General features: G+C 43.1%; 1 protein-coding gene across 2 annotated transcripts in view; it reads left to right on the top strand.

Annotated features, from left to right (window-relative positions):
- The window catches only part of si:ch211-26b3.4 (connector enhancer of kinase suppressor of ras 2), a 576,848-nt gene that overhangs the window by 171,297 nt on the left and 383,279 nt on the right, over positions 1-22,272 (top strand). For both annotated transcript variants that reach the window (XM_043704404.1, XM_043704405.1), the window contains exons 3-4: positions 18,476-18,678; positions 21,535-21,622. In XM_043704404.1, coding sequence (XP_043560339.1) covers positions 18,476-18,678; positions 21,535-21,622 — 291 coding nt within the window. The remainder of the gene's footprint in view (positions 1-18,475; positions 18,679-21,534; positions 21,623-22,272) is intronic.

The raw sequence follows: 22,272 nt of genomic DNA, 5'->3' as shown, positions 1-22,272 counted from the left end.
GCTCCAGAAGAAAGAAATCCATGCGGTGTCTTTCAGAGTTTTTTCTGAAGCAATCTGCTCAGAGATATTATTACACATCCTCAGAGTGGGTGGGACTTGAACATGGTACTCCTAGTCTGCGGGTAAGGATGCTACCACTATACTATAAGAGCACCCATCCAGCATCTTTCTTTACCTCAGAATTTTACAAAATGTTTTCCAATCAGTTAAGTGCTTCCAATTAAAGTTTGTGGTAAAATATGGCAGCCAGTTTGTGTAGCAAGATCCCTTCTTCGGTTTTGAGATAAATAACCAGATGCCCTGTTATATTGTTAATGGTCAAATGTTGGCCAAAATACTGACAGACTTCCTCTATCCTTCTGAATAATATATCTGGGGATATTTTGTATACGCTTGAGTAGGATTTGGAAGTGCTGGACCTTGAGTTAACATCTCAAAGTGGCTAGGGACCATGCTCAATTTGCTGAGTGCAACAGCAACAGATACTTTACATGCTGGCAAGATGAATGTGTTACTTTAAGAGGTTGTGCACGAGGAGAGAAATTGTTCCACAGTCCAGGGCCCAGTCGCAAAAGAGCTCAGAGCACCTTGTCTTCTCGGAGGTGACATCTTGACCTTGCAGTTTGTGTCGTGCATCAAAATCATCGACATTTCTCTGCACTGTGGGCAATCTTGTCCTCCTGCAGTGCAGCTGACAAATACGTTGCTCTGTCAGAATATTGCATCATGATTTTCTGGAGAGCCACTTTCGCTAGATGTGGTGTCAGACTGTGTGGTATAAAACGTTAACGAAGCATTGACCTTCAGACCAAGGAAGCTGTTCAGCCTCCAGGAGGTGATTTAATAAGTAGCAATGACCTTCTTATCTGATGTGATACTGAAGGAGTTATCCTCCGATGTGGACCATCTTGGCAACTGTTATATAATATCTCATTGATATTGTCTGCATCTGAATGTACACCACTTTAGGCGCTCACAAAAAAACTCTTTCTCCCTGCCATTTTGCTCATTGCGAGCCTTACTGTGACAGTAAGAAGCAATATTGTAAAATAAAGTGTGGAAAAAAAATCTCACAGTAAAAAAAAAACAGGCTCCATAACAAGAGAAACCAAGGCAGAGGCAAAATATATTTAAACAGAAGTAATTTCAAGGGTGGCTTGGTGGCTGGCACTGCTGCCTCACTGTCCCAGGGTCCTGGGTTCAATTCCAGCCTTGGGTGACTGTCTGTGCAGAGTTTGCACCTTCTGCATTGGTTTGCTCCAGGTGCTCTGGTTTCCTTCCATAGTCCAAAGCTGTGCAGGTTCGGTAGGTTGGTCATGGGAAGTGAAGGGTTAGGTTGTGGGGGTTGGATCTGGGTGGGATGCTCTTCACAGATTCGGTATGGGTTGAATGGCCTGCCTCCACACTATGTGGAGGAGTCAATCTTACTTGAGTTCATTTAATGTCAGTTTTAAGAACCTAATGGACTAGGTCATGAAGTCTGGGTGAGGGGAGTGGCAGCGTGAAACCTGAAATAGAGTTTTGAACATGCCTACATATTGAGCAAAGGCTTGCTCTGGCCCAGAGTGTATTATTCTGCTGAATTCCTTAGTTGTGCACTTTGAATAGGCTTGGATGGACCTTCTGTTACCCATATATAAGTGCTCCTGACAAAACTCCATTCTGCTATCACAATCCTGCCAATGGTTTCTTTCCCGATTGTGCTATATCACATTTCCGTGTTTCTTTCTAGCGAATGGTTTTGCCAACTGGAGCAAATTCTGCTACTTATAAAACTAGAGTACGTGGAGCCATGTGACAGTGCTGTAGGATTGAGATTATGAGCTTGCATTCTGCTTTGGCAGGATTATAGGGCCCTACCCCATGTGAATCTTTCAAATAAACTATCATCAATGATTTAGATCCCATTTCCAGAATTTTAAGGCAGGTGGTCAGTGCAGTGCTGAAGGAGAGGTGTGCTGATTGAAGTGCTGATGAGTCATTAAACTGAGGTGCTCTCCATCCTCCCCAGAGGACATGGAAGGTCCATGGCATTATTACAAAGAGTCACGGGGGAATTCTTGTCAGTGTTGTGGTCAATTATTATTCTTCAGTTGGCATTATTAAAATTGATGAGCGGGTCATCATCACAATACTGTTTGTGGGATCTTGTACACAGATGGACTCCCAAGCTTCTTACGTTGCAACTGCCTATTTTTCAAAGTGACTGCATTGACTGTAAATACGCATTGCAATATCCTGAGGTTATGAGAAAAGCTATATAAATGAGTGCTACTTTTCCCTTTGAATCTCTGTACTGAGTGTAAAGGGTTGTGAATAAGGACACACAGATTTAAGGTAATTGGCTGAAGATAATTAGCTAAAGATGCAAAGTAGACATGAGAAAGTTTTCTTTTCACTCAGTGAGTGGTGAGGATGTGGGATGAGACAAAAAAACTGCAGATGCTGGAATCCAAGGTAGTCAAACAGGAGGCTGGAAGAACACAACAAGCCAGGCAGCATCAGGAGGTGAAGAAGTCGACATTTCAGGTGTAACCCTTCTTCAGGACTGGGGGTGGGTGTGGGGGGAAGCTGCAGATAAAGAGGGTGGCGGGGGCAGCGTGGCGAAGTGGATACAGTTGAAGACAGGTCGCGTGTGTGACATGGTTGGTCAATGGGAGGAATGGACCCGGTTGGTTGCAGAGAGCAGTGGAAGGGAGGGGGTGGGGCTGGGAAGGGAGTCAGGGATGGGAAGGGAGGTTATTTAAAATTGGAGAACTCAATGTTGAGTCCTCCTGTCTGTAGGCTGCCCAGGCAGAAGATAGAACATAGAACATAGAACATAGCAAAATTCGGTCTCCCCGATGTAGAGAAGACCACATCAGGAGCACCTGATGCAGTAAACAAGGTTGGAAGAGAGGCAGGTGAACCTCTATCTCATCTGTAAGGACTGATTAGGGCCCTGAATGGAGGAGAGGGGGTTGTTGTACTCGCAGGTTTTGTATCTTTTCTGGTTGCACGGGAAGGTACCTGGGAGTTCAGTGGCAGGGGTGGCACGAATGAAGGACTGTTGGAGGGAATGGTCCTTGCAGAAGGCACAGAGGGGTGGGGAGGGGAAGATGTTCTTGGTGGTGGGGTCTGTTTGGAGTTGGCAGAAGTTTTGAGGGTGATGGACTGGATGCGGAAACAGGTGGGGTGGTAGGTGAGGACAAGGGGGACCCTATCTTTATTGTGTTGGGAGGGGAGGGTTTAAAGCAGTGGAACGGGGAATGGAGGTGGTGCGGTGGAGGGAGGAATAGCATGCTGTTCAGAATAGGTGGACATCTGGGATGCACGCGTGTGGAATGTCTCCTCGCCCGAGTAGATGTGGTGGAGGCAGAGGAATTAGGAAAATGGGATGGAGTTCTTGCACAATACTGGGTGAGAGGAGGTGAAGTCCAGGTAGCTATGGGAGTCTGTGGTTTTTAGTAGAAGTCTGTCTGGAGACTGTCGCTGGAGATGGAAATGAGGAGGTCAAGAAAGGGGAAGGAGGTGTCCACGATGGACCAAGTGATTTTGAGGGTGGGGTGAAGGTTATGGGCGAAGTTCATGAACTGCTCCAGTTCAACTTGGGTGCAGGACGCTGTACCGATACAGTCATCGATGTTTCGGCTGAAGAGTTGGGGAGAGTGTGTTAGAATCAACCTCAACTGAGATATTCAGAGGGAGTTGGTATATTACCTGAAAAGTAGAATGTGCAGGGCTGTGATTAGAAGGCTGGGGGCACTAGACAAGTTGCTCCTGTGAAGCTCCAGCAGAAACATGTCAGACTGAATGGCCATCTTTTGCTCTGTAACCATTCTATAATCCCATACATAAATGGGCCAGTCTTCAGATTCAGATGAAGAGGGACCATCGAACCAGCTGGATATGATTTTTCCAAAGATACCAATCTTGCCACGTCCCTGTTCCGCTTGGTTGGCCCAGTGTCCACGAATTGATTCATCCTTCATGGCTGCTCATGGACACATGTAGCTGATCACATACGCAATCAGTTTGGGTTGTCCAGTAATGTGGCCCAACATGGAGCAGTCAGGGTATTGCAGCACAGAAACAGACCCTTCAGTTCATGCTGACCATAACCCCAAAATAAACTAGTCCCACCTACCTGTGTATGGCCCATATCCCTCCAAACATTTCTTATTCATGTATTTATCTCAATGTCTTTTAAATGTTGTCTGAACCCACATCCACCACTTCCTCTGGAAGGTCATTCCACACACGAATCATTCTCATTGTAAAAGAGTTGTCCCTCATGTCTTTCTTAAATCTTTCTACTCTCACCTTAAAAATATGCCCCCTAATCTTAAAATCCCTCACCCTGGGGAAGAGGCACCTGCCATTTACTTTATCCACACCTCTCGTAATTTTATAAACCTCTATAAGGTCACCTCTCAACCACTACACTCCAATGAAAAAACTCGCAGCCTCTCCAGTCTCTCCTTATAACGTAAACCCTCCTTTCCTGGCAACATCCTGGTGAATCTTTTCTGAACTCTGTCCAGCTTAATAGTATCCTTCCTATAACAAGGTGACCTGAGGTTGGCATATTTAATACTTTGCGCTCAGCAACTGGTAAAAAAATGTGTTGTCGTTAATCTCCTACAGAGACAGGAGATTTAAGGTATGTGGATTAACTGCATATAGAGAGTTAATAAGGAGAGAGTGTATCTTAGATCAGCTAAAGAGAGTTCTTTCTGATACCATGTCCAGCTCTGTTCCACTTCTGTCCTCATATGTGCAAAAAAGCCATCAACCTTTATCTTCCCATGATCATTTATGCATATTTGTTTACATTTCAGTCTTGAACAAGAAATAAAAACCTTCATTCATGGTCTTTTATCCAATCTACAGGAATCTGTTCATATTTGTCTGCTTTCAAATTGGATACTGGCCATATGGTGTACAAGGTTCCTCTCCAGCCATTTCTGCTGATATGCAAAATTAGGGTGTTCAAAGTTCATGGCCTGCTAAAATGTACCCTAAGGTACCAGCTTGTAATGAAAAACTATATTTTAGAGCACTGCCAATGAAGGAGCAGCACTCCGAAAGTTAGTACAGCTAGACAACCCTTTATCCGAAATCCTGAAATCTGAAATCCAAAAGCTTTTTCGTGGAGTTTTTATCTCATTAAAAAGGTTGTTCAGCGTGCAAACAGTTAACCCAACTCGACATGTGTCGCTCAGATGTGACATGGGCGGGGGGTGGGTTTGGAGGGGGGTGGTGACATGGCCCAGAATAGGTAGGCCTCAATTCTGTTTCAGGGTCCATTTTACTCACAGTGAGTCTGTTCTTCGGTAACATTTTAAAAAAAATTTCACCATCAGACTGTCACTTATTCTGAAATTCGAAAAGTTCTGAATTCCAAAAACCCTAGCATTTTGGAAAAGGATTGTGCGCCTGTACTTCCAAATAAACCTGTTGGACTATAACCTGGTGTTGTGTAATTTTTAACTTTGAGGAAGTGAGGACAGCAGATGCTGGAGGTCAGAGGCGAGAGTGTGGTGCTGGAAAAGCACAGCAGGTCAGGCAGCATCTGAGGGGCAGGAGAATTGATGTTTCGGGCATCCTGATGAAGGCCTTGTGCCCGAAATGTTGATTCTCCTACTCCTTGGTTGCTGCCTGACCTGCTGATTTTTAACTTTGTCCACCCCAGTCCAACACCAGTACTTCCACACCATGGCTCGTAAAATGTAATCTTACTCCCTTTAGATCACGTTTTCATAAAATCCCATTACAAATTTATTACAGCAAAACCAAATAAAGGTGCTGTCTCTACTATTGATGACATCTTTATTAACATTTTTTGCTGATCTGAAATTTTTGTTTTGCATTAATGTTCAATTCCAGCCTAGTGTTGGGTGATGAGTTGGAGCTATGGGACTATTGAGTCTGGAATAGCCCAATTCTGAGCCTAATCAACATATGGCCTCAAGGACAGATAATTAATTACCTCCTGAATAGTGCAAACCCCTGAGCTTCTCAATTTAATGAGCACATAGTTAGTACTTAAGACTTTGGCTGCTCGCTCTGGTTAAAAGCATTGTATTCAGTTTTTGAAATCCAGTCACATATTCCTGCGATTGTGAACAGAGTTTGAATTGAGATTAGGATGCTGTTTACTCTTAGATTAAATGCCGGAAAGTTGGAAAGTATCCAACATGTCAAGCAGGTATAAGAACAAACAGGACAATGGATTATCACATGGTGAGACTCTATCATTGGAAGTGATATGATTAGTTCCAAGTGTGGCTATCACCTGCAAAAGACATTGAAGAAATTTAACAGGAATGCAGAGGGGAAATCTTTGGGCGAAGTAACTGTCAGTCCTTAATTTGCTCCATTTACCATTTCTCTTTGAAAGTGAAACTCACCGACTGTCTCACTTGAGAGAGTCAACTGGTGGTGAGTTTAACCTGAGGATCATCACCATTCTTCAAGCAGAGAGCAAAGTTCCAAAGGTGCTTCATGCGGACCTCAGAGAATATGGAAATTGGATCGGCAGTGTTGGTGTCATCTGAACAGCCAACTAAGCTAACCAACCTCTCAGTCACAGCATGGAATTCTTCCTTCCTGTTGTTCAACCATTCAGGGAGGCCAGGAAGGACGCATGTGTGCTCTGTCGCAAGAAAGATTTCTCATGGGGGCATGGTTTGGTGAATACCGACATTCACCAGCCAGGACCTTTTACGTCTGGGGCTGCAATAACCAGGGCGGAAGGGTGGAGAACCAGGAAGGCTGTTTAGATTAGATTTTAGATTACTTACAGTGTGGAAACAGGCCCTTCGGCCCAACAAGTCCACACCGACCTGCCGAAGCGCAACCCACCCATACCCCTACATTTACCCCTTACCTAACACTACGGGCAATTTGGCATGGCCAATTCACCTGACCTGCACATCTTTGGACTGTGGGAGGAAACCGGAGCACCCGGAGGAAACCCACGCAGACACGGGGAGAACGTGCAAACTCCACACAGTCAGTCGCCTGAGGCGGGAATTGAACCCGGGTCTCTGGCGCTGTGAGGCAGCAGTGCTAACCACTGTGCCACTGTACCACCCACCATGTTCTCCATGTTTCTTATTACTTGCAGGCTTTGTTCAAGACCTTAAGGGGCTGCAAAGAGGTGAGCACTCCCAAGGGTAGGAGAAAGAGGAAAACCTCGCAAACAGAGTAGGGATGGGTGAAAGTGGGCACAGAAGTCAGCAGCAGTGTTGTTCCCTCCATAGAAACAATGCACCAAGAGGTCCAAAGGCTCTTGACAGGCTAATGCCATATCACTTCAAGGTATCAAGACCACCAGTCTGATTTTGCTATCATTTTTTTCCACAACACCCATTTGATTGCTACCTTGCCGATGTACTCTCTTCTCCCTGCGTAAGTAACTCTTCATGTAGCCATCCTCCAACATTCACACATCCTCGCCCAATTGCTCTTTCAGTCCCACAATCAACTTCCACATATAATGTCCTCCCATATTTTCACATGAACTGTGATGAAACCTCATGTGCCTCATTCATAAGAAATACACTATAAAATACAATTCCAATGATCCCAATACCATAACTTTCCAGTATTTGCGAATCAGAGAACTCCCTTCATTATCCTTCTTTATTGTTTCCCCATCTTGAGAGTTTGATAGCGTCTTCCTTAGTTATTCACACAATTGAGCTTAGTGTGTCTCAGTTTTAAATAACCCCTTCAGGGTTCCTACTAAGCACTTCTAGACTGGAATTTTAAACCCTTACACTCAGGTAACATGTTTCCTCATTTTTCTGAGCTAGCTCCTTTCCCCAGGAGGAACTGCTCCATAGATTTATCTTCACTAGGACTTGTGTGAGCTGAAAACAAAAACTTTCTAAGCTGCATTCTTTTCCCCAAGCAGAAACAAAATTAATTCCTGATTCCTCTAACTGAAAGTAAGGTAATACTCTTCAATGTTTACTCTGTTCACTTGTAACATGCTCTCAAAGCAAGAAAAAAAAAATCTTACACACTGGTTCAAAAAATAAATCGTGACTGTAGAAATTCTGGCAATTTTAAAATTCACTCATGGGACATGTGCATCTCTGGCGTGGCCAGCATTTATAGCCATCCCTCGTTGCCCTTGAGAAGGTGGTAGTGAGTTCCTTCTTGAACTGCTACAGCCTATGTGCTGTAGATAGACCCAAAATGCCCTGTGGGAGGGAATTTCAGGGAGGCACACAGAGACAGTGAAGGAACAGTGAAACATTCCCAAGTCAAGATGGTGAGTGGCTTGGACAGAAACTTGCAAGGGTTGGTGTTCCCATTACTCTTTAGTACTTGTCTCTCTAGTGGAATTGGTCATGGGTTTGGAAGATGCTGTTTGATGATCTTGGATGTATTTCTTTCAGTTCACATAAACTGTACACACAGCTGTTAACAAGTGTCAGTGGTGAAAGGAGTGAAAATTTGTCGATGTGATGCCAGTCAAATTGGCTGTTTTGTCCTGGAATTGTTAAGTTTGTTGAGTGTTGTTGGAGCTGCATCCATCCAGACAAGTGGGGAATATTCCATCACACTCCTGACTTGTGCCGCTGTAGATTGTCGACAGGCTTTGGGGAGCCAGGAGGTGAGTAACTCGCCACAGTATTCCAAGCCACTGATCAAATTTTGTAGCCACTGAATTTATATGGCAAGTCTAGTTGAATTTCTGGTCAACGGTTACCCCAAGATCTTTATAGTGCAGGGTTTAATGATGGTAATGCTATTGAATGTCAAGGAGTAGGTGTCACTTATTGGAGATGGTCATTACTAGCATTTGTATGGTGTGAATGTGACTTTCCACTTGTAAGCTCAAGCCTGGATATTGTTCAGATCTTGTTGCATCTGAACACGGACTGCTTTAGTATCTGAGGAGTCGCAAAGGGTGCGGAACATTGTGCAATCATCATGAACATCCCCACTTTTGATCTTATGATGGAGGGAAGGTCATTGATGAAGCAGCTGAAGATGACTGGGGCTATGACACTACCCTGAGGAACTCCTGCAGTGATGTCCTCGAGCTGAGACGACTGGCCTCCAACAACCACAACCATCTTCCTTTGTGTCAGGTATGACTCCAGTTTTGCTAGGGCTCCTTGATGTAAAAGTCAGTTGAATGTGGTCTTGATGTCTAGGGCTGTCACTCTCACCTCACCTCTTTTGTCCATGTGTGAATGAAGGCTGTAATGAGGTCAGGAGCTGAGTAGCCCTAGCAGAACCCAAACTGAGCATCACTGAGCAGGTTATTGCTGAGCAGGTACTGCTTGATAACACTATTGCTGACACATTCCACCATGTTACTGATGATTGAGAGTAGACTGATGGGGCAGCAATTGGCTGGGTTGGAGATATCCTGCTTTTTGTGTACAGGACATACCTGGGAAATTTTTCACATTATTGGGTAGATGACATTGCTTTAGTTGTTGTTGAACAGCTTAGCTAGGGTTTCTGGAGCACTACTCTTCAGTATTATTACTGGGATGTTGTCAGGCCCCATATCTTTTGCAATATCCAGTGCCTCTAACTATTTCTTTATATCATGTGGAGTGAATTGAATTTGCTGAAGACTGGTATCTGTAATGCTGGGGACCACTGGAGAAGGCCGGGATGGGACATCCACTCGGCACTTCTGGCTGAAGATTGCTGTGAAAGCTTCAGCCTTATCTTTTGCACTCTTGTGTCTGTTCTCCCATCACTGAGGATGGGGATATTTGTGAGGACACATGTTCTAGCTGCTGTCTCACAGCAACAGGGACCCAGGTTCAATTCCAACCTTGGGGGCTGTCTGTGTGGGTTTCCTCTAGGTGCTTAGGTTTCCTCCCACAGTCTAAAAATGTGTAGGTAAGGTGGATTGGCCATGCTAAATTGCTCATAATGTCCAGGAATGTGCAGGCTAAGTGGGTTAGCCATGGGAAATGCAGGGTTACAGGGCTGAAGTGGGTTGGGTGTGCTACTCTTAGGAGAGTTAGTTTGACTCGATGGGCTGAATGGTCTGCTTCCAAACTGTAGGGATACCGTGATTCAATGACATTACCATCACTGAATCCATCATAGACTCATAGAGATCTACAGCATGGAAACAGACCCTTCGGTCCAACCCTTCCATGCCAACCAGATATCCCAACCCAATCTAGTCCCACCTGCCAGCACCCAGCCCATATTCCTCCAAACTCTTCCTATTCATGTACTNNNNTCTTGTACAGCCGCAACATGACCTCCCAACTCCTGTACTCAATACTCTGACCAATAAAGGAATGCATGCCAAATGCCATCTTCACGGTCCTATCTACCTGCAACTCCACTTTCAAGGAGCTATGAACCTGCACTCCAAGGTCTCTTTGTTCAGCAACACTCTCTAGGACCTTACCATTAAGTGTATAAGTCCTGTTAAGATTTGCTTTCCCAAAATGCAGCACCTCGCATTTATCTGAATTAAACTCCATCTGCCATTTCTCAACCCATTGGCCCATCTGGTCATCATTAATCTTATTCTGAGGGGTTACCATTGCCCAAAAGTCTAAACCGCATCAGTCGTATAAATACTTCGTCTACATGAAAATGAAGATTTGCTTTCCCAAAATGCAGCACCTCGCATTTATCTGAATTAAACTCCATCTGCCATTTCTCAGCCCGTTGGCCCATCTGGTCATCATTAATCTTATTCTGAGGGGTTACCATTGCCCAAAAGTTTAAACCGCATCAGTCGTATAAATACTTCGTCTACATGAAAATGTCAAAAGTTGAGACATCTGGAGTAAGCAAGTCAACTCCTGACTTCAAAGCTTGCCAATCATCTTAAGGCATGAGTCAGGACTATGGTGGAATACTCCCCACCTCTGAATGGATGCAAATTCAACAGCACTCAAGAGTGCAATTATGTTTAGAAAAAAGCAGTTTGTTTGACTGGTATACAGTGCCAAACATGTGTGCAATGTACAAGATGCACTGCCGCAACTCACCAAGACTGCATTGACCACATGTACCAAGCTCATGACCTTTCCCACCTAGCAAAATTAGAGCATCAAACACTGTGCGGGCACCATCACTTGCACGTTCCCCTCCAAGTCACTCAACATACTGACTTTGAGGAGTGTCACTGTTCCTTCATGATCCCTGGATCAAAATCCTGGAACTCCCTCCCTATAATAGTACATCCCCCACTTCGACTGCAGCAATCCAAGAAGATGGCTCAGCATCACCTTCTTAAACAGAGCTAGGAGTGGGAAATAAATAGAGCTGTTGACATACACAACATGGAAACAGATCCTCAGTTCCAACCAGTCCATGCCGACCATTTTCACAAACTAAACTAGTCCCACTTACCTGCATTTGGCCCATATCTCTCCAAACCTTTCCTCTTCATGCACTTCTCCAAATGTGAATTAAATGTTGTAACTGTACCTGCATTCACCATTTTTCCTCACCAATATCCATATAACCTCTAGGAGAAAGTGAGGACTGCAGATGCTGGAGATCAGGAATTCCTGAAGAAGGGCTTATGCCCGATACGTCGATTCTCCTGCTCCTTTGATGCTGCCTGACCTGCTGCGCTTTTCCAGCAACACATTTTTCAGCTCCATATAACCTCTACGTGACCCAACTTCTATACTCAAAGGTCTGAGCAATGAAGGAAAGTGTGCTAAACACCTTCTTAACCACCCTGTCTACCTTTGACCTTAATTTCAAAGAATTATGTACCTGAACCCCTAGATCTGTCATTCTACAACACTACCCATGTACCGAGATAAAGTGCAAAGTGTTGTTTTGCATGCTATACAGACAGATCATGCCATACAAAGTACATCAAGGTAACAGAACAGAGTGGAGAAAATAGTGTTATAGCTGCAGATAAGGTGCAGAGAGAGAGCTCAACATTAACTTTGAGAGCTTCGTTCAAAAGCGGGAAAGAAGCTGTTCTTGGATCTTAAATGTTGAACATTCCTGTGATATCCATATCCCATGAATGAATAAAAAGCATAGTATAGTGATACAATGAGGAACAGATTTTTTCCTGGGAATTGGGGCATTGAAGGTTAAGGTAAAGCAGTAAATGAGCAGATCAACATTATCAGTACTTACGTCCTTACACTTGTCTCGATTTAATTCAAAAGGATCCATGTATTTTGCCTTAAACACTCCTTGTGATACTGAATTCCACATTCATACCACACTCTGAATAATAACATTTCTCCAAAATCCTCGTTAGATTTGTTAGTGACTATATTATATTTATGACCACGAGTTCAGATGGGAAAGGATGGAGGAAAACCTGGTAAGTTTGGCAGAATACTTTAGGGAAATCAAAAAGGCATGTTTATGTGTGTTACAAGTTGAGGTATGGAGACATTTTTTTAGTCTAAAGAGAGTTGTAGACAATATGACCTGAGGGGATTTAAGCCATTTAATGAGTAAGGGGTCCACTGGATGTGATGCTATGTGGTGGAAGAGATTGAAGCAGCCGATGCTAAGGGACAACTAAAGCCATAAGCTCCATGTATTTGACATGGAGATATGGTAAAAGGAACTGAGAAAGAAGAGCAGTTTCTCAGTGAACAGATTAGCATGGAATTGTTCTCACGTATCAAGAGAATCTTGAAGCGTTAATGCACTTGGCCACAGAGCAAAAGATGTGGTACATATTGAAATCATTGGACATTAAATTGAGAAGGAAAGGGAGCTGTTGAACAGCACAATAACTCTAATTGAAACAAATGGAATGGGTGAGGCAATAGTGCAAGATATTATGAGAGAGGACAAAGGGAACGATTTACCTGAGGAGAGGGGATGAAATGAATTTCGATGAAAGATGAAATTCTTCAGTATTAGTGAACCTGAGGGTAAGGTTTTAGCATGAAGTCCATAAGTGACTAAGAAGGACTATGGATAGTAGTGGATTTGGAGTGCTTCAGGATGTTAGTCAAGGCACACATCAACTCCAGCCTACCAGACTGCTTTGCTCCTTCCCAATTTGCCTACTGGCAAAACAGATCCACAGTAGATGCCATCCCTCTGGCCCTACACTTCCCTAGCCTGGAATATCTGGATAACAAGAATACCTATGTCAGGCTCCTACTTTTTGACTACAGTTCCATCTTCAACACTATAATTCTAAACAAACTCATCTCCAAACTTTGAGGCCTAGCTCCCATTCTGTAACTGGATCCTCAACTTCCTGACCTGCAGACAGCAATCAGTAAGGATAGGCAACAACACCTCCTCCACCACAATCCTCAACATTGGTGCCTTGCAAGGCTGTGTACTCAGCCCCTTACTGTACTCCTTATGCACTCATGACCATCTGGCCAAATTCTGTCCCAACTCCATTTACACATTCACTGACAACACCACTGTAGGAGGTCAGATCTCAAACAATGACAAGACAGAGTAAAGGAAAGAGATTGAATGCTTAACGGCAAGGTGTAAAGACGTCAATCTCTCATTAACATCAGCAAAATTAAAGAACTGGTCATTGACTTCAGGAAGCAGAGTGGAGGGCACACCCCTGTCTGTACCAATGGTACTGAGGTGGAGATGGTCAAGAGCGTCAAGTGAGTGATGATCATCAACAATCTGTCCTTGTCCATCCATGTCAACATGGTGGTCAAGGAAGGACAACAACGCCTCTACTTCCTGAGGAGGCTAAGGAAATTTGGAAATGTCCACAAAGACTCTTAACAAATTTTTATAGATGCATCATAGAAAGCATCTTATCCGGATGTATCACTAGTCTTCCCGTGACCACAAGAAACTACAGAGAATCGTGAAGAAATTTGGAAATGTCCACAAAGACTCTTAACAAATTTTTATAGATGCATCATAGAAAGCATCTTATCCGGATGCATCACAGTGTTGTATGGCAACTAATCTTCCCGTGACCACAAGAAACTACAGAGAATCGTGAACACTGCCCAGTCCATCACGCAAACCAGCCTTCCATCCATTGTACCTCTGCCACCTCCCCCCCACCGGCTTCCTAGGGGAAGCACCCAACATAAGTTAGACCAGTTACACTCTATCCACCCTCTGTCATCAGGTGGAAGATATAAAAGCTTGAAAATTAGGTGGCAGAGTTCATTTTGAATCTACGGGCTGACTCTCACTGTGGGATTTGGAATCCTGACATCAGGCTAAAAAATGGGTCCCAGCCTGAAAAATGGGTTGCAAACTGAGGATCTGGTTAGCTCAGTTAGCTGGATGGCTACTTTGTGATTTGGAGTGAGGCTAACTGTGTGGGTTCAATTCTCACACTGACTGAAGTTGCTATGAATTCTCTCCTTGCCTGAATCTTAGGTTGAACCATAATTAGTCATCTCTCTTGAATGAGAGAGCACTCTATGGTCAGATAAGACTATGGTGTACATTGCCTTTTATTCACAATAGCTCAGAGATATTTAATGCATCAGAGGACAGGTAGGATTGCCCTTAACATGAAGGCATCTTTTGACGGAGTGTGCATCAAGGAGACTGAGCAGAATGGAGTCAATGGAAATTGAGGGGTGGACTCTCTGCTGGTCGGAGTTCCATTTAGCTCAAAGAAAGTTGTTTGTTGGTGAATCATCTCAGTCCCAGAACATCACTGCAGGAGTTCCTCACCATTATGTACAAAACATTAGCTCACTGCTTCAGCATAAGGTCTGAAATGAAAATGTTTTGCTGGTGGTTGCGCAAAGTTCATTACAATTTGTGATTCATCAGATGCTGATGAAATCCATGTCCAAATGCAGCAAGACCTGACCAATATTTAGGCTACTGCTGATAGGTGGTAAATAAATGTCAGGCATTGGCCATTTCCAAAAATTGAACCATTGCTTCTTGACATCCAACAGAGTCTCTAACCTTGGCATTCACTGGCATTGCCAACATTGAATCCCACACAATCAATATCCTGGGGTTACGATTAACCAGAATCTGACCTGGACTAGCCACATAAATACAAGAGCAGGTCAGATGCTAGGAATCCTACAGTGAGTAACTCATCTCCTGACTCCCCAGCGTCTGTCTGCTTTCTACAAGGCACAAGTCAGGAGTGTGATAGATGTTCCTGACTTATCTGGGATAAATGCAGTTCCAACCACACTGAAGAAGCTCAGCACCATTCAGGACAAAGCAACTCACTAGATTGACACCCTATCCAACACCTTAAACATTCACTCCCTTCAACTCCCTCCATCATTGATGCACAATTGCATTGAGTGTACCAGTATGTAAGATACACTGCAGTAATCCACCCAGGCTCCTTCCACATTACCTGATAAACCCATGGCTTCTACTATTTATAAGGACAAGGGCAGCAGACATATGGGAACACCACCACCTGCAAGTTCCCTTTCATGTTACTCACCATCCTGACCTGGAAATATATCGTCGTTCCTTCACTGTTGCTGGGTCAAAATCCTGGAATTCCCTCCCTAATAGCATTGTACCTACATCACATGGACTGCAGCAGTTCAAGAAGAAAATTCACCACCGCCTTCTTAAGGGCAAGTAGACATTGGAAAGAAATACTGACCAAGCCAGAAATGCCAACATTCTGTGAACTAATCTTAAAAAGGCATTCCAGGTGGGTATTTTTGAATTGATAGCCTTACACCATGAATCATGGCTCCTCCAGCTCTGACAGCCCCAGACCTGACAGAGATTTGATCTCTATAAAGCTGGCTGCTGATTATCAATGCAAAACTACCTCCTGCCTGCAGCCTGGTTGGAGGGACAGCTACAAAGAACTGTACCAACACAGACTTGCACCATTTTAACCCAGATTGGCCCCAACCCCCCTCCGAATGCCTGGAGCTTCAGAAGGGCTGTTTTTGGTGCTGTTCACTCTGACTTGTGAATCGATCCTCTCCGTGGGCACCTGGCTCAGCTACTGTTATACACATCAATGGAGACTTCAAATGTAGCATCTTGAAGCATCCTAATTCCCACTGCAGTGTGGTCCACAAAGGGAAGAAACAACAGAGCCCTTATTCTCATCATGGATTGCCAGTGTACAGTTGTGTTATTTGACAATACACAACTGGCACTTCACCAACATGGTAATTACCACTGATCTGCATTGTATTATTAAATTGGTCTGTAATGGAATGCTGCAGTTTGATTGCACACCAATTAAGTTAATTATTACAGGGCAAATCAAGTTAAAAAGCCAGCCAGCAAAACATTCTGCAAAATAAATAGCCTCTATCTGAATGTGCTGTGTCTGGTAATAATTCAAATTGATTTAACTACAACCACCAGACTCCATGTGGTATTTGCTTTGGTCATTGATGCAGTGCAGACAGAACAGAGGAAGCAAAATTCACATTGGAAGAGGACAAGTTCTCCTTGCTACGTAACTGCAACATCTGTGCAACCATCCCCTTCCCTGCTTGTGTTTTGAGAGCAACTGCCATTCTCAGTCCTCATACTGGAAGCTACTGGACGTATCCCGAGAGAGAGCTATACTGCATTACACATTCAGAACATTGACAAATCTAAGAGTCACAATCCAACTACCTGGGAGCACTCCTGTGAGATTAATGACTGTAAGGGAATGGCATTGTGTACATCAAGAGAACTCTGATGGAGGGGTCATAATATCACATTAGAAAGCAGTTGTGATTGTTTACTATATCAACTTTTTGGGAACTCAAGTGAATATTTGAGGGTTATTTTAATTCTTTCGAAGTGAGAGAGTCTGTTATGTTAGGGGCATTGGATTTAATAATCTATCCTCCTTAAACTCTAATTTTAAGAAACAGTGGACTGGATTATCACAGTCACAACCCCTCTTAATGCAAAATGCCCTATACGTTTCATAATTATATTGCATGATCTCACTTAAAGTTCCCTTCGAGAGGGGAAAGTAATGCTCTTAGCAAGCCAGAAGGACCACCTAGTTGTTAAAATGTGAAGCTGATTATAACTCAGGACATGATTTGAATTTGGGTTTGGTGAGGCAAGCATCAAGTATACCTTAGCTTGCTGATGTGAGGCATTTTTACCCCCCAGGCTTACTCTCCAGGTCTGACTCCTGTTTGAAGACAGTATCGATTACATCAGCTGAGTTTCAGGAAATGCAGCAGGAAGCCACAGCCAGAGACCCATAGAAATGATCCCAAGCACAGCGCTAAAGAGGATTGAGAATCTTTGGCAATCACTGAAAGTGCATGTTACACTGCTAGTCATCAGTTTACCAAGGCAGGAGTCAGTCTGTCTTTCACAACTGTTTATTTGCATTTTATTGTTGAATAGAAACTCTAATCTGCTCTCTCCTATTCCTGACCAACTCCCATTTACAGGAGAAAACCAGCCCTAAATATATGTTGCATAAAGTATCAGCTTTTCTCTATTATCTCTGGTGTGTGTCCTTCACTTTCAAAGGGATCATTATTTGTAACATTGTCAATGCGCCGTTATTTGAAAGAACAGCAAAATGTAGGTGTGAGAGAATTGTGATGACGCTGTGGTTTTAAGAGGTGTGTTTATTTTTGAGGGAGTTTGGGGGACAAGTAGCGAGCAGTCTATGAGAAGATAAACAACTTATGAGGTCTTGGTTTTTTTCTTAAAAATTGAAACAATAGAAACAGCCTGAATGGGTGTGGTTGAGCTCTCACAGATCCAAGATTTTTAGTTAGATTTCAGCAGTTGATGTTGGGGTCTCAGCAGGGTTGGAAGGCAGTGAATCTCTCCTGGCCACCAAATTTTCTTTCTGGATTTTTCTCTCGGAATTATCTTTTGATGTTCCTTCCTCCTGGACTGGAGAACTGTATGAGAGACAATCTATTTTCTGATTTAGCCTTTTTGCCAAGGATGTGTTTGTGGGATGTTATTATATTGGAACAGTTAATTAGTAACAATTACTGTATCTGTTATACTGTTAAGCTTTCAAACCGAGTTAAGTTATTCCAAGCTCTTTTCTCTTCTGTTGCATGTTAACTATAGAGTTTGAATGATTTGTGTTGAGCTTAATGTCGAGTAGTTTGACCAATCGATTTACATCTGGATCACAGAATCTCACATTTACCTTCAAAATAAAAAATGTTAGGGTCTATGCTACCTTCTTATTATGTTTTGTGGGTTATGGTCTGGTCCATAACAGGATTAAGCCAAAAGTAAGATAAATACCTAACATGAGCAAACTTAAAACCTGATGGCACCATTCCTACATCCTTTAGTAGGTCATTAGTCCATATCCCACTTCAGGCTCTTCGACAGGTAGTCAAGGCAGACACTTCAGTGCAGTTGAGAGAATGCTGCATGGGGTGTTACACCTGCTTGGACTTCTACCTAAATGAAAGTGGATCACTGGCTGTAATTGATTACATTGCGGCATCCTGCAAAGGCCATTGTAAATGGAGGTCCTCCCTTTCCTTCTTTCTTTCAGAGCTTGACTCCCATACAGACTAAAATTTACAGTAAGCCTCATGATGCACCATCTGTTAACACTGATGGGTTTTTTTAACTCTTACAGAACTATGGTTTGGAGACTGAGAACCTCAGAACGCTTTCCCACAAGCTGAACGCTTCAGCCAAAAACCTACAGAATTTCATAACGGGCAGACGGAGGAGCGGCCATTACGATGGCAGGGCTTCCAGAAGGTTACCGAATGACTTCCTTACCTCGGTGGTTGACCTCATTGGTGCTGCCAAGAACTTATTGGCCTGGCTAGACAGGTAACTAGCTGAGACGTTACTGATTTAACAATAATCATTGAATGTATGTCCATCTCTCAGAATGTTGAATCATTGTTATCATTGCCCCCCCCACCCCCACCCCCCCGGCCCCACCAGCACCCCACTGCACACCCCCCTACCTCCCATCCTTCCAAAGTCCTGAAACATCTTGTTACTTTCCAAATCCATGGCCATTTTTTCAAAATTGAATCCCTCCAATGAGGGTTCTGTCCCTGCCCCAATCCTGAAACAGTGTTTGTCAAGCTGCAAATCATACAACAGGCAACTGTGACTGCGGTAAGTTGTACTTTCCCATCCTTCTGTACCTGTCTGCAGCTCTTAACATGGACTGTTCAACACTGTTCTCCTCTGATGCTTCTCCTGTGTTGTTGCACTGGCTGGGACTGCCTTCACTTAGGGGTTCTATTCATATCTATCCAGTCATTGGTGGGGAGTCTCTACCTGACCCTATGCTGTTGCTGCAAAAACCTCTCCTTCTCTCCCTCTGATTTCATGTCCCCATGGTGACATTATCCCATAATATCAGTTCCACACACACACTGATGACGCCAAGCTCCAACTCAACACAACCTGTTTTGACTCAGTCACAATCTCTAACTTGTCAACTCCTTGCCCAACTTTAAGTACTGGGTGAGGAAACGCACTGTTCAGTTTAAAATCCTCTCTAATTCCCTACTGATTTGGTTGGCCCCAGCACGATTCAGGTGGACACAGTTCTATCATTATAGTATCCATTTTGCTCCAGTGTCTGACAAACCTGAACTCAGTTCTCCCACACCCAGCTTTGAACCATGCATTCATCACTCTGACAACTTACCCTGTCCTAATTCGTATGTGGCTCAGTTAATAGTAATACAGAGACCTTTGAAATTCTGCTTCTTAATTTGGTGCTTAGATCCTCATTCTTCTTTAACCTGTCTTTGTCATTGGCACCTACATGGGCCACAAAGACAGGATGATTTCTCTCCAGCGCTGGATAGATATCCTGAAACCTGACACTTGCAGCAATTCCTAAGGCTCTTGCCTCATGCTCCTTTCTGTGGAGAATGATGTCAATGCCCCTCAGTATACTATCCCTTACTGCCACTACATTCTTTCTTACTTCCACTGTTAAATGTCTTCCAGTACCATAGTGCCATGTTCAGTAACTTATCCTAACTGCAACCATCGCCTCACCCAGTCAAAGTGTAAGAACCACAAAGCTACTGGACATTTCAAAGGTTGAAGCTCCTTCCTCTGGGTCCCTTGATTTGGGTAACCCATCCACTTTCACAATGGAGCATTGGAGTTATGAGAGAAACAGTAGGGCTACATCTTTTTCACATCTCTGTACTTTTGCCAAGTCTGAGCTCTTGCACATCCTAATATCTATCACACCACTTATGGCTGTATCTTCAGTTTTGCAGGTGCAAAGCTCAGGAACGCTATCTGCCTCTCCACTTTTATCTCTCTGTTAACACACTACTTCAAACGTGCATATTTGACAATGTGTGTTCACCATTCTAATATCTTCTATGTGGCTCACTATTCACTTAAATGAATAAGTGCGTTGTGATGATAAAGTTGCAATATAAATGGAACATTTGTTGGTGTAGCAGCAATTACAGAGGGTGCTGGATAACTGGTTTGCAAATTGGTGAGGACGGAGAGAGTTAGTTTGCTGTTGTGATATTCATGGGGTAATGCCTTTTCTGCAATTTTTGAAAACTCTGGTTTAGGGACTAAGAATATTAAGTGAGCTGAGAGTACAAAACTCAATGTTAGCTCGTCATAGAATAGAATCCCTACAGGTGGGAAATAGGCTCTTCAGCCCAACACATCCACATCAACCCTCTGAAGAGTAACCCACCCAGACCATTCCCCTTAATTTAGCCCTGACTGATGCACCTAACCTCCACATCTCTGAACACTATGGGCAATTTAGCTTGGCCAATTCACCTGACCTACACATCTTTGGACTGTGGGAGGAAACTGGAGCATCCAGAGGAAACCCATGAAGACATGGAGAGAATGTGCAAACTCCATACAGACAGTTGCCCAAGGCTGGAATCTAACCTGGGTCCCTGGCACTGTGAAGCAGCAGTGCTAACCACTGAGCCATCTAATTCAGGATATTGTAGGAAGGATAGGGGAATGGGATTTAGCATGATATAAGGAGTTCAGTGTGGAAATAGGTGAAGTGATATACTTTGGAAGGATTAATATAGAAAGACAGTGCTATAAATGGTATGATTTTGACAAGTGTAGATGAACAGAAATCTCTGTGTCTATTTGCACAATTCCTTGAAAATGGTAAGTTTCAAGTAGCAAGTGTCATGTTGGGAGGATGGTTGTTGAGGCGAGTGGGTTACTTAAGTTTGTAAACTGAGCACTGGTATACAAAAGCAAAGAGACTCTGACTGAATGCATGACTGAACTTCTGTGGAAAATTGTGAGTACTGTTCTGAAGGAAAGATACAAATACCTTGGAAAATGTTTTTACTCAAGAGTAGTAGGATCTAGAATGTTGAATCTGGAAAGGTGGTGAAAGCTGATTATATAAGTAACAAAAAAAATGGACAGGTACTTGAGCATGAGGAACATGTAGGGTTATGGGTAAAAGCATGACGGCACTTCTGAAAAGCTAGCTCAGGCATGATGGACTCAAATGGCTTCTTCCTGTGCTGTAAGGTTCTTTGATTCTATGAATTGTGATGTTACTTGTAATTTATTTGTTTAAGGGATACTATATCATTGTGCATTAGAATTACTTGCTGGTTAGGATCCTATTATTTTAATACATGAAATCAAGACTATCTTGTGTAATCTTTGAATAAATGTTCTTTGTGTTTTTAGGTCTCCTTTCGTTAGTGTGACTGAATACTCACTTCTGAAAAATAACATCGTTCAGCTGTGTCTGGAACTAACAACAATTGTGCAACAGGTAAGGGACTCAACTCTCACTGGGTAGTCATACCAACCCGAAAAGATTGAGAAAGGTTGGCCTCTGACCCATGATCAACCTGATTGGAATAGATCTGCATTTACATTAATTTAACAATTGTTTTGATTTGAATCGGAAATATGTTGGTGGTTTTAAAACTAAGGCAACAGCACAAGTTGAAGTGTGTGAACTCCCTGGCATTTTTGATTGAAAAAGACATCAAGCAATGCATAACATAAATCGCCGATCTGTTAATGAGCCATGGACAGAATCTCATTCCTGATTCGCTGGAACTCTGCTTCTGAAAGTATGTGAATCTAAATGTTGGAAAGAGTTGGGGAGTTGCAAGCTGACACATCAGATGATATACACGTTATTTTATATCTATGCTTCTCAGTCAATTATTTTTATTGCTAAAGTGTTGTGATGTTACTCTTGCACTCAGCTATAAGTGATCTGTAATCCAGCCAAAAATATTTCTTCAAGACAGATGCATTAATTCTGCTGGAATTAGAAAGGGTTGTGCATTAATAGAGGAGTGTGGCAGCCTTCAGAGGAATATAATTTTATTTGCATGTTTTTCATTCTCAGTGATAGTCTCCTGTATTGATTTAGAAAATGAATAAGTTTTGGAATGCAGCATTGAAATC

The sequence above is a fragment of the Chiloscyllium plagiosum genome, chromosome 15, assembly GCF_004010195.1.
Source record: "Chiloscyllium plagiosum isolate BGI_BamShark_2017 chromosome 15, ASM401019v2, whole genome shotgun sequence".
Lineage (NCBI taxonomy): Eukaryota > Metazoa > Chordata > Chondrichthyes > Orectolobiformes > Hemiscylliidae > Chiloscyllium > Chiloscyllium plagiosum.
The sequence above is the reverse complement of the archived record's forward strand: the minus strand, read 5'-3'. Positions and strand labels throughout refer to the sequence as shown.